Below are 16,124 nucleotides of genomic sequence, written 5' to 3'. Positions count from 1 at the left end.
AAGATGCTTAGCCATCCTAACCCAAACAGGGATTAAAATAACATGTAACTCGTTTTATTCATGTTGTTACTGTCTGAATCCACGTAAGACGCATTCAAAATGCACGTTTATTTTGTCTCATTGACAAAATAATGAATACTAACCATAAAGATTTATACCTTTCAACACTGTGGGCCCTACTCCAAGTTGAGAGGCAGTGCACTTCACCAATCCTTCATTTTCATAGCCTCCAAAAATAAAGTGTTGAATTTCCAAGCATAAGAGCTTTACTAGATCAGAATCTCAGCATACTTCTGAAAAATTCAATCACAGTAAGAAAAGGTTCATCACCCCTCTAAAAGTAGGAAGAAGCATTACATCACCAGCAATTGTAATATCTTCTCACAGCCAAAAGGAAGGAATGGGAAATACTGCAAACACAGGTATCTATAACCAAATACAAATGGCACAACTCAGAAACCTGCAGCCTGGGTGAGGTGGCCAGCTGAGTAACAAAATCCCTCTCTTTTCTTCTATCTCCCCGACATATCAGGAAGGTGATGCCTCTATCTTGTGAAAACATGCTGGAGAAGGAGAGTGTCTCAGCAACCTCACCACGGCAAGATTTCTAATGACAACAGAGCAGGGCTGTTGGCAATCTTGTTATTTGGAGATCGACGTTACTGTATGTAGTTATAATGCCACACGAACAAAGTCCTAATAGCGTATGTTCAGAAAGATTCATAAAGAGTAAGGGAAGTTGGCCTATTAAATATTTTATAGCAGGGCTGCATTATAAAAAGCACAGGAGTGAGAATATTTTGCAACCGTATTGCTTAAAACTGAGAACAATCTTCTTTTGGAAATGTAAATACTCAACTTGGTTAAATCAAGACAATCACAGATAGACATTTTTTCCCAAATCTTTGGCTGTATTGCAATGGTTGTTTCAATTTGTAATCTCCAACTAAACATTTCCTATCCATGGATTAACAATATATTTACTGACTTGTGTCTTTTAACAGTATTTATCCAACATAACAAAATAAACTGCAATTTGTTATACTTTTTTTTTACAAAACATTTTATAAATATTTTTACAAAATGTATACAAAGCAATTTCAAGTGAGACATACTTTACAAATGAAGGTATTTAAGCAAATAAAGTCCATACCACACTGACAATTAAGTGACACATCCTCTTTAAGTGAAGTCAGTCTGTAAGGCCTCCCTAATCTAACAGATAAATTATACTAAAATCTTCAAAACAAACATAGTTTTCTTAATTGCCAGTTTAAAATTTGTTTTAATATTAGGCAGTATTAAATAACATTGAAATCACAATGCTGATCCAGCAAAATAATGAAAACATGTTTAAAGTCATGCACATTCACAATACTTTGCTGGACTTGAGCCCATATGATTAATAAATTCATACTTTTTTTTTTTAAGCACAACAAAAATACAATTCTTTCATTTACTGCTTCACCACGTACCAGAAATCCTTTAGAACTGAATTCAAAGGAGTAAACAACAGAACATTAACAATCTAAGATTAATCTTGCTAGGATTGTTCAATGGGTTCCTCTCGTAAGTAGTTCAGAGAAATGTGTCTGACCAAATCAACCATGATTACTTATCGTCATTTGTCACTTTTTATACGCCATTGTCCCCCATCCCCAAATGAGATCCAATAGAAGACACAAAGCCTGATACTTCATTACGTATTTGCTGTAGAGAGGCTGGAAACCCCATACCCATTTTGAGGTGGTACAAAAAGCAAGTGGATCAATGAATGTGCAACTTTACTTTTTTTTCCCTAGAAAAGAAAAATTTAACTAGTTAACATACAGCTGTGTAACTTACTGTTTTCCTTCCTAGATAGTTCAGAACGGTTAAATTTCCAAAATGATAAAATAAAATATGCATTAGGATACACAGCCATGAGCATATTATTAAATCTAAAAAGGCAATAGGTGAAGACTATATTGTCAGTTTTGCCGATAAGAAAACAGCTAACTGCCTGAGAGTCTATTCTATGGACACCTAACTAAAAATTTAAAACTGGCAATACTTATTATTACCTTGAATATTTTATACAACACTTGGGAATGTTGGGTTTCTACAAACATGTACTTTAAAATTGGCACAATTTTTTTAAATGGCAATTAGTAACATACAAAACCAGCATTTCCATTCACATCGAAGGGGAAATGAATTTTCAGTAAGTTCATCTTTCTCACATTGCTTTCTAGATTTGGTTTCCTTTAGTGGTCAGACAGTGGACTGTAGCTCAACACCGAGCTGCACTGTCACCTTCTACTGTCACAAGGATCTAATTCTGCTTTCTTTTGAGCTATTCAGATGGACTGAATTACATGACAGCAAAACGTTCTGTTTTCTTTCCTGGCAATCTGACTGACAACCACAGCTTGTCACAATGAGCCTCTCTATTACGAAAACTGTAATCAGCAAGTCTGGAAAATGGATGGTAATTTTTCTAAGAAATTGTGGAGAAGGTCTGGGGGAGAACATGAGCATACCTTAGAAATCACAAAAGCTATATCCTCCTGAGCAGACATATGTACTACAGGCACGTGACAAATGTCAGCGTACTTATGTGCACAAAAGCACTCATGACCAAAGTAAACTAGGAAAAAGCAGCATGGGCAGCAAAAAAAAGGATGTCATAGATTAAAATAAATAAATAAAATAATAAGATTCTATCTTAACAACATGACAGTAAGCCAAATACAAACCATGCAATGGTTCCACTTGGCTCTACAATATGAATTAATAATTACACACTTTTCGATATGTTTAAACAATGGGATTGCTGATCAACTTTGGTCGGTACATATCTTGATAATTATGACTGCTACAGTGGATGATTTAACATTCTCTGACAGCAAAAAGCAAAAAAATCAAAAATAAACACTGGCCTTTAAATTTAATCAGAGTAAGGCTAATGTCCTCTTAAAATATAAGCTACAAATATCTTAACAGTTATCAAATAAAAGTGCTTTTGACACTTGGTCTAAAAAAACAAACAACAAATAAAAAAAAAACATTTATACCACTTCAGAAAGACTCAAGGCTGACTACATCCAATTATAAAATGCAAAGTCTTTTTCCTCAAGAGTTAACATATATATGTATTATATATATAAATTCATGGCTCTATCACGGCCTCATCCTGTACACTTTGCCATTTACTGGCTTCCATTCTACCTTCCTTAGTCAAGCATTTATTACTTCATATCATGCCACTGTGACTAAGATCATAAAATATCATCCCACAGACTAAAGTTACCCACTACAAATATATCATCAAGTACTAGTTTCTGCTCAGAAAGCAATAGAAAAGCACTTTAAGTTTAAATTATGAAGCCTTGTAAACACACTGATGATATCCTTCCAACTTAAGTATCCTAGAACACAGATTCATTAACAAAGCAAATAATCACTTCTGAATAGAGGTACAGTGGGTTTTCCAGAAGAACTAAAAATTTGATGATTTGTGGAAGAAAAGGGTAGGGGAGAATTGTTGCTTCCATCACTTTTTAAAAACATTTTCTTAATAAATATATCCTTTCAAATGACTGTGATTGTCAGTATATTACCATATTACATAGGGCCTAACGACCTGCAACCTTGTTATGTTGCAGTACTGCACAATTATCAAAAGCACTATCATAATAATACTTGAAATAGTAAGGCCCTAACAGACTGCATTCTAACAAGGATTAACTTTACTTGGATATCTCACTGTAACCACAATGAGTATTGCTCTCAAACACAGAACAGAATCTAGTTTAGAAAGGTTAACCTTAAATGCATGTCAGGCTGTACTTGTGGTGTCATTCACATTTGCTTCTGCTAAGAGAAACATAACTTGTCCATGGTACTGTAACTATTAACACTCTAAGATACTATTTACAGCTGCTTCTAAAATAGAGTCAGTTTCTATAACACCTTCACTGTGGTCTGGAATAAATTTTTCCAGGCAGTTTTCCTGTGAAGCAATAGGTGAAAAATTAGGAAATTCTAATTCAACTGAGCCACTACTTGTTGCCTCATTTTGTGGCTGTCTGCCAGCTTTTTTAAGTTCCAAGATGTTTTTAAATGTCGTTTCTAGACTCTTACTGAGCAGTAAGTCTTGCTGGGGTTCACCAGAGCCTTTCCTGTTATCAGGATGTAAAACCTCATTCTTTGGAGAGCTCCTCAGAGTTTTTTCTTGGAGGGAATTATTACACGTTACCTTTGCGAAAGACTGAATTGTGTTCCTTGATATTTTATTGTGTGTTCCGTGACCGCCTCTTGACACAGTTTTTGACAAGTCTTCAGAACTCGAAGAATTCTCAGTGGACTTGGCAAGATCTTTCCCAGCAATCTTTTCTTCAGAACGGGCCACGTATTGGCTCTCAGAAGAACAATTAGCTTTCTCTAACTTTAAAGCTTTAGTGAGGCTCTCCGATTTTTTAGTAGAAGCTATTCCTTCTTGCGGTGTCAGAATGCTGTTAGGCACTAGAGGAAGTTTACTGTGATTTGTGGACTCTGCTGAGCTGGATTTTGGTCGGTCTCTAGCTTGAGTTTTGGTAGTCTGACTTCGAGAAGGTAATGTTTTGCTAGACTGATGGTCACTTTTGCTGGACTGTGCTTCTTCAGCTGTTTTATCAAATTGTTTGGCAGAACAACAAAAATCGGCCTGATAACCATCTGAAAATTAAGTAACAACATTTAAGTTACCTATACATCAAAATAACAGACACACCAACATAGTTTCTAAGTATTAAAATTCAAATAACATCCACAGCCTAAAGATTCATGTCTTTAAGAGACGCACACATACTGAAGCGTTCTGCTGCGTCCAGCATAGGAGATTATCACCAAATTAATCAGCATATTATGCATGTATGTGCACTGTAAAACCAGACTAAGGGCACTTCCTAGCATCCTAAATATGCAAATATGGTTATCAGGAAGACTAATACCTTCTTCAATACATCCTCTGAATATCTTTTAAAATATGCAGAATATGTGGAACATTTAAACAAATAGTAACTGTTATCTTACACGAATAATGTGTTTCTAGTTGCTACATTCAACAACAGTCTGGTTAAAAATGCTGCCATTGAAGTGGCCATGACATTCCAAAAGCAACACTTCATTAAGATGAACAAGAATATTCATGCTTCATACAGCAGTGTTCTTTCTGACTGCCAGCAAACTCACAGATTCTTCCCTATTAGAATTGAGACTATGCAGGAGTCATGACTATTGTCAAAAGAAATTCTAAAATATTTCTCTTCCAAACAGGCCGAATATATTTTTTCCCCAAATAACTGTGTTCAACCTTATGGTGTCTCCAGATTCATGAATTTGGGAGTTATTGAAATTTAACTTGCAACTGCTTATTCAGTATTTCAGTTACTGGAATCCCTAGCACTCAGTGCCTCACCGTGGCCACAGCTATGTTTAAACGCTCTGTACTTTTCTAAGATTCAGAAATTAACCATTACTTACCAGGATCCACTAGTGCAAGACGCTTATCCCGGGTCAGGGATGCCCTTTCTTCCTGGTTAAACATCCTATCAATCATAACCATTTCTGCAGAGGGATTTATCCGCTGCAGGAAAAGGAAAAAAAACCAACCATCTCTGAGTCACTCATATGTTGGTACCAAATAAAAACATTTATAGCTTAGTTACTCTTCAGAGAAAAAGAATGTCTTTCATTAGATATTTGCGGACAATGTTCACAACTCCACAGCATTTTCAATGATCTTGACTGTGACCCCAACCACTACTGAAACTCAACCATAAAATATTATTCACATTTTATGGTACATTTTGTTTGTTAAAGATTTTAAAACAAATTTTTAAAAAATTACTATTCCAATTTTAAGAACTGTACCTTTTCAGGACTGAGTATGTTTACCACTGTACACCTCAATTTTTTACATCATACAGTATCTTTCTCATTTAGAGAAGAAAACAGCAAAAATCTTGCAATGGGACCACCCTACCATCTTGTTTGTTCCCTGCACTTCTCTCCCATCCTTCTAACTAGCTGGTGCCGAGTTGCACTTTGCTGACAATGTCTTCAAGCCAGGTGGATCCATCCATCACCGAAGAAAGTTCACTGGCTACTAAGTCACAACACAGGCGTCTAGTTCCAAACCTGAACACTGTATGAAATAACCTCTTCAAAATGACTGAATGGGATTTACCATACATATGAGATGCTAAAAGAACAGATTTTAACCTCCATCCCCGCTCTGCACCTGCAATTACTTGCAAATATTTGATGGTCAGTATCTTTTTTAATGGGACTGCTGGATTCCAAAACCATATTAATTCTAACACTTATATTACTTATTCCTGTCTCCAAAGCAGACTGATTTAATTATTATACTCAAATTCAAAACTTTTCCAGGCTTGAAAACTAGCATGTCTGAAGCCACAATGACATTTCCTGATCCTTGTAAAATACATTCTTAAAGTAACTTTGTCAGTTTTCTTTTTACCTCACGCCTGGGATTGTGAAAGCACTTAAATCAGAAGCATTTCTGATGAAAATGTGAGGCTCCACCTAGCTTCTAAGGAGAAGTAATGATTTCCTAAATTGTAGTATGATTTAGCTCCAATTATAATATGGCTGGAGGCTTCTGAATGGAGCTTTTCAACATTCTTTCAGGCTCTGTCACTCACGGAAATATACAGAAATCACGTGTTTGACTACCACAGCCTGTTCAGCGGAAGAGCAAAGTATAAGCAGAGAGCAGAAGTTCATGTCTCTTGGTGGGGGGACTAAAGAAGTCTTCCTGGAGAGACTGAGCTAACCAAATCTTCACGCTAACTTTAACTGTGCTTCTTTGCACCGGGTATGGGTCTCACTCTCCTGAAATCCTGTCCTCAGCAGAGCTTTGTACAGCCTTACACCCCCATGAACATCTCCCAGAGCACCTAACTGGGAACCGATGCAAAAAATCACCATCCAGATATTGTTGTCTTGTTTCTAGAAGCATGGAGTTGTGTTTAGCCTCAAAACATTTTACCTTTCTGTGGAGCTACTTGGGTCTGCTCCATACTGGTAACTCCTTACTCAATAAGCCAAGGGGAGCTAATGACCACCATCCTCCTGCCTGAAGCTGTTTCTGGGAGAGAAATCAAGCTTTGCCAGCATACATATCTCTAAACACTTCATATATGTATTTATCACCTTCATAAGGCAATAAATAGTATCATCAAAATAAACTGTAACGCTAGCTCTCACCTTCCTGCAGATGATTTTTTTTTTAACTAACTGAATCACATCCTATAAACATAAAATGTACCTGGATTATACACCTTACCATTGCATCTTCTATAAGCAAACATCTGTATTTGTTCAGCATAGCCTGTGTCCTCTTCAGAAGCTGTGTAGCTACAGATTCAAATTCACTGTCCACTAGAAAAAACAAGAGTATACTTTCAAATACTGTTCTTCAGTAACCAGAAGGTTCAGTAACCTGCACAAATTTAGAAATGTTCCCTTTCTTATATGCTCTAACTTACATAGAGAATTCTCCCGATACATTGATTACAAACGTATTGCCAATTTTTAAAAAGAAAAGTACCTTTTCTTAAGTCTTCCTCTGTTGGCAGTGATCCCTGGCACACATGGTATGAAAGGAGTCTCTGAACTGCATCATTTAATGATCTGAACCGACTTTTATCTGGTGTCACAGCATGCACTTGATCCTTCTGTAACTGCTGTAGAATACTACATGGAAAATTAATGATATATAATTAACACACACTCTAACAGAAGTTTATACATTAAAAAAACTAAAATGAAATGAACGTTAGAGGAAATATCTGCAACAAAATTACAAAAGAAGAATGACTTACAAAGCTCCTTTAGTTAACTGTTTAGCAGCAGGCCTTTTCTGTCCAACTAAATGACCATCCACCTAAGTTCAAAAGAAAAGACAAATTACAATATATCCCCTCCTTTGCAAAGCCTAAGTTTCAGCATTTATTTCTGCCAATTAAGTATATCACCAATACTAAGTGTAACCACCATATAAGCATAAACACTTTCAACTACCACCTATTTTCACAGGGCACTGTATCAATGAAATAGGGAAGTCACTTCTCTTACACAAACCAAAGGTCTGAAATGCTGTTTGTAGGCAAATTCCACTGTAGCGCATATACATGCTTCACTAGGAATAAGGGTGGTTATCAAATTTAGCAGGTGAAAAGAAGAAAAGGTACAACTAAAAACTTTTCCTAAGAAATCTGCTTTCAAGAACTGTCTCTGCATTTCTCAGCTGATGTCATCTTGCCTGATTTTGATGGATTAGAGTATCTGTCAGGAAAGCAGGCTAAAGCTGCATACGTAAATTCTCAAAAGCCGTGGTGGCTGGGTGGGGGGTGAAAGTGGTTCTAGGAATTCTGTTTCAGCGTCTATGCTATAGAAATACCCATCAGGTAGATCTACATAATCTTCTCCTTTCCTTAGACATTCATGAAGCCAAGGTTTTTCAAGGGAACACTGTCCTAAGATGTGAGGCTGTCGGAGGTAGTAAAGGCCTATGTTCCTACTGTACGAGAGGCATTACTGCAATCCAAGTATCCTCCCAAAGAAGGCATTCTGGATCAAAGTGTCTTTGGTTAATATGCAGTTGTTGGGTTTTTTTAGTCAACTAGTCTTACTAATGAAATTGGTCACAGAGCAAAAGTTACTTATCTTTTAAAAAAAGACTGCATGAAATCTCTTTTGAACTACAACATGGTTAGAAGGAACAAAAAAGCATGTGGTACGGAGCAACCTTCTTAGCAAAGTAGGAGCACATTGAAGCAGGCACACTGTAAAGGTACCTGCTGGCCAAAAAGCCTCTAGCATCAGAGCATAAGAAGTATTCACCACCACAGGAGAATGAACATTCTCACCAACAATTACAGAACCAGGCTGAACTCATAATGGAGCACTACTGTGAGTATCTTCTCCTCTACTTGTGTATCAGTAAAACAGGGAAAAACATTCATGTCATACTACATTGACAAATACGTTTACAGCAAGGAACAAAAATTGTAAGTCAGATCCTCCCTTGTTCTCTTCTGTGATTGTGTAGTTTAGTTCCACCCACAACGAAGCCCACACTTTCAAGCCTACTTCAAACCCCCGCTTCTTGCCCTCAGCTACTCAGTCCATGTAACAACCCTCTTCTCCCTCCAGAAGTTCTTGTATTCCCTCTCCAAAATAGCTGGCCTCCCCCTTCCAGCCCCAAACCCTGGACGCAGTGTTAAATGTCTGTACATAGTTGCAATATATAGGACAACCTTTGGTGTTTGTTTTTGTTTTGTTTTGTTTTAAAAAAAAGACACTGGGGAAGGAAGACAATGCAGTAAAGAATAAAACAGACAAAGACCAGATGGAATTTTTCTGCCACTTCTCACAAACCATCCTCTACCCATCAGCTAGAGAACAGCTGAGTTTGTAAGAAGTAATGATCTAACTTAACGTCCAACTCAATGAAGAACTGCTACGTCATATGAAATTATCTTCAGCGAACAGTACAGTCAGACTCCACTTACTGAATTAAATCTCAAAACAGCATTCAGAATATCAATTTGCAAAATACTCAACGTTTATTATGTCAAGGTAGAATGTGATAAGCTTGAGTGACTTCATATACTCTAAGAAAAGCTGCAAGGACTCCTAGGTTATCAATATGGAGTTGAAACATCCCGAACGTCACTAAAATTTTAAGGGAAAGGGAAACATATAAATGAAAGTATTCTTTACCTGTACACTCTGTTGAACTGATGATGATCCTATTACTTTTTCTTGTGGCTGTGCGGTTCCTAGAGATTGCTGTATGATTTTTCCTCCAGAGTCCTGTCCTGTAAAAAATATGTTAAGAAGACTGTAATCCTAAGCAAGAAGAGAAGAATTTCATGTACCTATCCTGATCATTTTAATTTAGTTTTTAGCTTTTAGGAGAAAAATATATGTTTCATATGCTTAAAAGCATTAGTGCAACTACCCTATGGAGAGACTGGCTCATAAAAATGAGAACAGGACTGACATTTTGTGCTGCAAACTACGAAAATCCTCAGATACAAATCATCTCCTATCATCGTACTGCAATGTAAGAAGAAATTCAAGTACCATAAGTATAGCGTCCCAACAATTTACTGAAAATCATACAGTACATTTTATCAAGCTTTTCAATTCTAACCCTCCCTTCAAGAATACAAATCCAATTTTTCTAGAGATCCTGAAAGTATTTAGACAGCAGACATCATAAAATTTTTTTTTTTCTAGATTTTCTAGATGGGCAGACTTCTTCCAAATGCCTTGCTCAGGAATTCAAACACCATCTTATCAGCCATGCTACATTACAACCAACATAAATAAGATTCCCGCCCCCCCCCCCAAAAAAAAAAACCATACTGTGCTGACTGCAGAGAACTGCCTGGACAGCTTGCACATAACAATACACAAGGGAAAAAAAAAAGGGCAGGTAGATTATGGAACCTTATTCAAAAGGGTTACTTATGTACAAAGAGAACATGAAAGTTACTGCATTTTTCTGGTTTTGAATATATTGGTTTTGTTCTTTCAGTAGCATGGTGCTGCTTGAAAAGCCCAGTATTCTGCCATGAACAATCCATTAACTATTCTAACGGAAAGTGACATATTAAAAAACAAATCGAGTGATGACAGCCTGCACGTAACCTTGTAATCGCTATTTTTCTTTCCTCTGTATCTGAAGCAGCCATCACAAGAGAGGGTCTAGAAGTTTCATAGAATTTTTAGCAGATGTCCATATTTTGAAAATGACTTATTTCTATTTTCCTAAGCTGAAAAAAAAATAAGAAAAATGAAAGAAGGTACAATTTTGGATTTTATAGAGGGGAGAAATAATTGCGTATTGTGGAGATTCAACTTTTCACTCTACAAAGTGAAGTGTCATGGTTGGGAAAAATAAAAGCACACATTCAATACCAAAAAATTTAGTTTGCATTCTTCTAAAAATAAAATTTTGATAACCTTTAGGACCCTATCAGCATGAGCCATCAATGCAAGTCCGACATATCAAAGAAAAATTAATTTCTGTTGCTGGAGAAAATTAAGAAAATGACTTTAAAAAGACCTTAGTTGACCTGATAGTGTGTTGCTCAGAAGACTTGTTAGCTGAGGCTGTCTCAAATTATCCTGTGTCTTCGAGGCAGAAACTGGTGATGTCTGGTTCATAGCTTTTTTCTGTGCCACATACATAAAAAAAAAAAAAAAGAGTCAAATATTTACTGAAAGCTTTAAGAAACAGCAAAAAAAGCAAAAAAGGCAACTAAAATTCAGCTCTACGCATCATTTTTCAACCCCAAACTCGTAAGTGGTGAAATTTCAGACATCTCAATTCAAGAAGTTAAATAATTTTATAAAGTAAATCAGAGAGGAATAGAAATTACACTAGTAGTACAAATATACACCAGTTACAGTCCAGAAGAACCATGATTTACCACTACAAGCGGCCCTCAGAAAGCTCAGCTTTTGAGAATCTCAAAACTGCAAGGGGACTAAATAAGCTGTCTCCACAACAAAAAAATACAGGGGATCAAACTGCCCAGTGTTTAGTGACTAAATGATACATGGTTTACAATACAGTACAATACTTAAAATGCAAGTACAAACAAACTAAAAAGATTCTAGCAAACAGCAAAATTTGTTCTCTGTAGTTTCCATTTTCAGCTCTGAAATTTCAGCACAAAACCAAAATGATCTTTTACAGCAATAAGAACTATTATGTTTTTATAACTGCTGAAACTCACTGACCCAGCACACATCTTACAAATAGGAAGATGTGGACACATGAAGAGACAGTCAGGCAGGCCTCAAATTACTCATCTGCAAACAAAATGTTACAACCTGTACTAGCAGTTTTGGCAAAGACTAATAATGTGGTTCTACAACATGTTTGCCCTTATTTTCTAAATACACATTATTTTCTAAGACGCATTATTTCATTGCCCATTTTGGTCTTGGTTAAAAAAAAAAATCCATTAGACCTTTGGGAAAAGAGAAAGATCTAAGATAATTAGTGCCAATACATTCTGAGATTATCAGTATTTTATAATGATCAAGGGGGAAAAAAAAAAAGGCAAAAAAAGTAAAGAAGCGGAATAATAGCTTGTTGCTAATTGCGTGACAAGTCACTGAGTTAAATATTGGCAGATTTTGGAAGTTCACTTATGAAAACTGACAAACTTGAGCTGAATATATACTGCAGCTGCATCGACAGAACAAAAAAAGACCAGTTCTCACCTTAAAAGTAAATTCAGGAACTTTTTAAAATTATTACTAAGTAGGCCTCTTCTTAGAGAAAGTATTTTTTAAATGTTACACTTACAAACTGCTTTAAAATGTATTTTCTCTTAAGGATTCTAAGAAACACCTCTTGCCTTAGTTTTCAAATTTGAAGCAAAGACAACTGCTCCAGACACACAAAACTACAGTGGACAAAATGCCAAAAAGGTTAAGTTTTAACAGATTAATTTTGTATGGTAAATAGAAAAGAGAAACCCAAGAAACCTTTTCATCTCTAATTTGAATAGGCCAAACCTTGAAAACACATGCATAGTTTTTAGTAAGGTCGAAAGAAAAAAAGTGCTAAGAATGTACCCGAGCCTTTACAGCTAGGTCTATGGTTAAGACTTTCAGGAGAGCTCATAGTTGTGTAATCTTACAATGCCCATTCCCTTAAATGGGAGCAGAAATAGATCAGTGCTAAGCAGTTTTGAAAATATTACTATAAATCACCAACAAAATCGTCTGAATTAATGAAAGTGACAGACTCATTCACTCAGTGATAGACTTTAGAAAATACTGAGTGAAATGATGTCTCTGGGTTACAGTAATTTTCAGCAGTTCCACAGTATTTGTAACAATACAAACTAGCAAAATTAGCGTTCGCTGTATTAACACCAACTTTAATACATTGCTAACCAGATTTTCACATAGCTTAGAAGCATTTCTTTGGCTACATTCTTAAGCAGCTTTCATACCTGACCAAAGGCGAACTGTTGCTGTGTTACTCCAACTGACGTGTGACTGAAGGTACTGACAGATTTGGAAGAGGATGCTGGAAGACGATGCGATGTACTGATGGGAACTTGAGTTCTGTTCTGCGTCAGCTGATCTCCAGTAAAGTTTCCTCCCGATGCGACAGACTGAACTGATGGTCCCAAGCTAGGATGTACTGAACCAGAAGAACTTGCAACAGCAAATCGATTAGAAGCTGACATGTTTGAGACTGTAGACTGCCCAGGTGACATCGTAGTAAAATTCGATCTACCTTGAGAAACATTAGCTTGACTGGGTGACAAATGTAACACCGTTGGCGACGCCTGCTGCAGTGGCACCTGTCCACCAACAATTTGTGAAGTTCCATGATTTACTATAACTTGGTTTCCAGGAGCTGTGAACGTCTGGCCCGAAACAAGCTGAACAGCTGTGTTCTGATTATTCAGCATCTGTCCTGAATACGACTGGTTGGCTCTTAGCATGTTTGTAGAGTTCCTGTTGAGCATTACATGCTCAGCAGACACTTGGCTAGGAACCAGCTGGGAAGGCTGAGTCTGAAGAAGTTGTCCATTTATGGCCTGGACGTGATGAACTGAATTAGAATTAACAGACAAACTTGTAGGTATGAGAAACTGGTTTTGAGGTGCATGAGGCTGTCCCATAGGAGAATGGATAACAATACTACCTCCAGCATTGCTAACTGTCTGAGGTGTAACTGATTTTCTTGTATTTTGCTGATTAACAATATTAACAGACATATGAGGACCAACTACTGAACTCTGAGGTGAGTTTGCAGAAGCAAATGGAATCCCTTGCTGTACGTGATGTTGCTGTATTCCCAAGTTATTCACATTGTAAGCAGTCTGCTGACCCATCTGGATAGGCTTTGGTTGGATATTAACGGGAACTTTGTTAGAGTTTGGTGCCAAACCCCTTTGAATGATGATATTATGGACAGGCAATGACGTCTGAAAATTTGTGCTGTTAAATGGAACGGTTACTGGTTGTGCTACTGGACTTGAATTTGAGTTACCAAACAGTGAGTTACCATTTGGAGTTTGTCTATGAACCAAGAGGCCACTACTCATGTTTGCAGGTGTTTGTTGACCATTGCCTTTCAGTATTATCTGAGATCCATCAAGGTTATTAATGGTCATCATGGAAGGTTGATTACTAAATGAACCAATTAGCTGTATCTGCCCAGAACCACTGATCTGGCTGCTGTTAGACAAATGCTGGCTGGGAACACTAATTCCGACATGTTGCATAAAGCCATGTTGCACACCGACTGTATTGCTTGCAAAAGATGCTCCAACAGGTTGCTGTACCACTTGAGTAACTCCTATAGGTTGCAACGTCTGACCTGAGTAATTAGAAACATTAGAAGCCTGAGTAAAGGATGCTGATGAAGAAGGATGAAGCTGAGCTTGTGCAAACTGTTGGCTAGAACCTACACTGGCATCCAAATATGCCTCTTCTGCCAAAGTCTGTTCAGTAATATTGGCCTCCTGCAAGGACTTCTGAAGAATATCAAAAGGCTGATCCTCAGTAAGATCAGGTAAAGGAGAAGACACAAGTTCATCTTCAAGAAACTGAAGGCTACTGGACAGCTGCAGTCCATCACTAGGCCCCTCTCCAAGCTGACCGCTTACACCTTTTACAGCCGACTTAGGATCAGTGTTCTGAAATGCAAAACAAGAAATACATCATTTTCACAAATTCCAAGCTCTACCTTGTTTCCCCATTAAGCTTTTTTTCATGCAAACAAACTTTCTTTACAAAATTATATTCTTTGCATAGTATCTATATAAGGTGACACTCATCCCATACAGTGGGCCAGCATAAACATGTGCGTCACTTACATCCCACTCATGCCCTCCTAACAGACTGCTGGAGACACTACTCTCCTTTCACTTCTCACATCTCCCAATTCCACAGCACTCAGCTCTGCAGCTGCACTGTTTCAAGAGGATGTGACATGCTCTTGAAGTACCATTTTCCCTTCCTCAAGCTGAGCACTGTATGGACAAAAGGATAAAAGAACGGAGGAGTGAAAAGACCTCCACTGCAACTCAATATGGGGCAAGGTTTCGGTAGCAACTGTAGTGGCAGAGAAAAGGCAGGAGAAAGCTGCTCCTTCACTGACTTCCTCTATCAAATGAGACCCATCTCCAAAATCCTTCCAATATTTCTATAGTGACACAGTGCAAACTAGTGACCATTTCATAAAGTTAAGGAATTACACTAATTCTTTGTTTAGAAAAATTTTAGAAACAAAGCAGTAAGGAAAAAAAGCTACAGACTTTGTGGTTTATACTAGTAAAAAGATTACGGAGAACTATAAACACTGAAACTACAGCAAATATTAAGTGGCACCTTGAACGAAAAAAATCCTTCAAATCTACATCCATAAATAATGTGACAAGGAAAATCAGAACCTACTTTACTCTGGCCTACTGTCAATAAAATTTTCCTAAAACAAAACTATTGTCCAGAAACTCTAGACAACACAAGTTATCAGGTTTCTACAGGTGGAATGACGAATTTAAATGCATAATAATACTTGCAATAGTTTTAAGTTAGACAGAGTACACCTTTCTAAATTGCCAAATCACATCTCAACTATTCAAAGACAACATCCCGTTTCTTTTTAGGTCAGGATAAATGCAAAATGTGGGTGTGAAATTATCAGCCACCTTCATACTCTGAGCCTTCACTCCTTGAAGGTCATAGACGCTTCTTTTCACCTCATATAAACAGCGTGAAGATGCTGCAAGCCGTAATTATCACATGCAATAATGTCCTCACCCTAACTTCAGTTTCTCAAGCATATTTATTCAGAATTTTACCCCAATCTGTTTCTGAATCAGCCTGTGTAGTTTATGAAACTTCCGTCATGTTTTAAAATATTAAGAGATTGTTCTTAAAATTCAGTAAAATATTTTCAAAATACCATTATAAAATTACAGTGAACTTTTTTACATTTAATGTTAACATAAGGAATTAAAGTAGCACTTAAATGTCTTGATGCCTGCATCTCATGAACACCTAAAATTACAGATCAG

At 37.0% G+C, this 16,124-nt stretch overlaps 1 protein-coding gene across 4 annotated transcripts in view; it reads right to left on the bottom strand.

The window, feature by feature from the left end:
* Positions 1–1,879: 1,879 nt before the first annotated feature.
* The window catches only part of BICRAL (BICRA like chromatin remodeling complex associated protein), a 46,108-nt gene continuing 31,863 nt past the window's right edge, over positions 1,880–16,124 (bottom strand). For all 4 annotated transcript variants that reach the window (XM_082307440.1, XM_082307439.1, XM_082307441.1 and 1 more), the window contains exons 5-12: positions 13,041–14,741; positions 11,142–11,241; positions 9,778–9,875; positions 7,875–7,936; positions 7,601–7,746; positions 7,337–7,431; positions 5,506–5,608; positions 1,880–4,698 (exon numbers count right to left, since the gene is read on the bottom strand). In XM_082307440.1, coding sequence (XP_082163566.1) covers positions 3,896–4,698; positions 5,506–5,608; positions 7,337–7,431; positions 7,601–7,746; positions 7,875–7,936; positions 9,778–9,875; positions 11,142–11,241; positions 13,041–14,741 — 3,108 coding nt within the window. In that variant the 3' untranslated portion in view covers positions 1,880–3,895. The remainder of the gene's footprint in view (positions 4,699–5,505; positions 5,609–7,336; positions 7,432–7,600; positions 7,747–7,874; positions 7,937–9,777; positions 9,876–11,141; positions 11,242–13,040; positions 14,742–16,124) is intronic.

Source organism: Platalea leucorodia (assembly GCF_965183815.1).
Source record: "Platalea leucorodia genome assembly, chromosome: 3".
NCBI classification, from domain to species: Eukaryota; Metazoa; Chordata; class Aves; order Pelecaniformes; family Threskiornithidae; genus Platalea; species Platalea leucorodia.
Note: the sequence above shows the minus strand (reverse complement) of the source record. Positions and strands in the feature narration are given on the sequence as shown.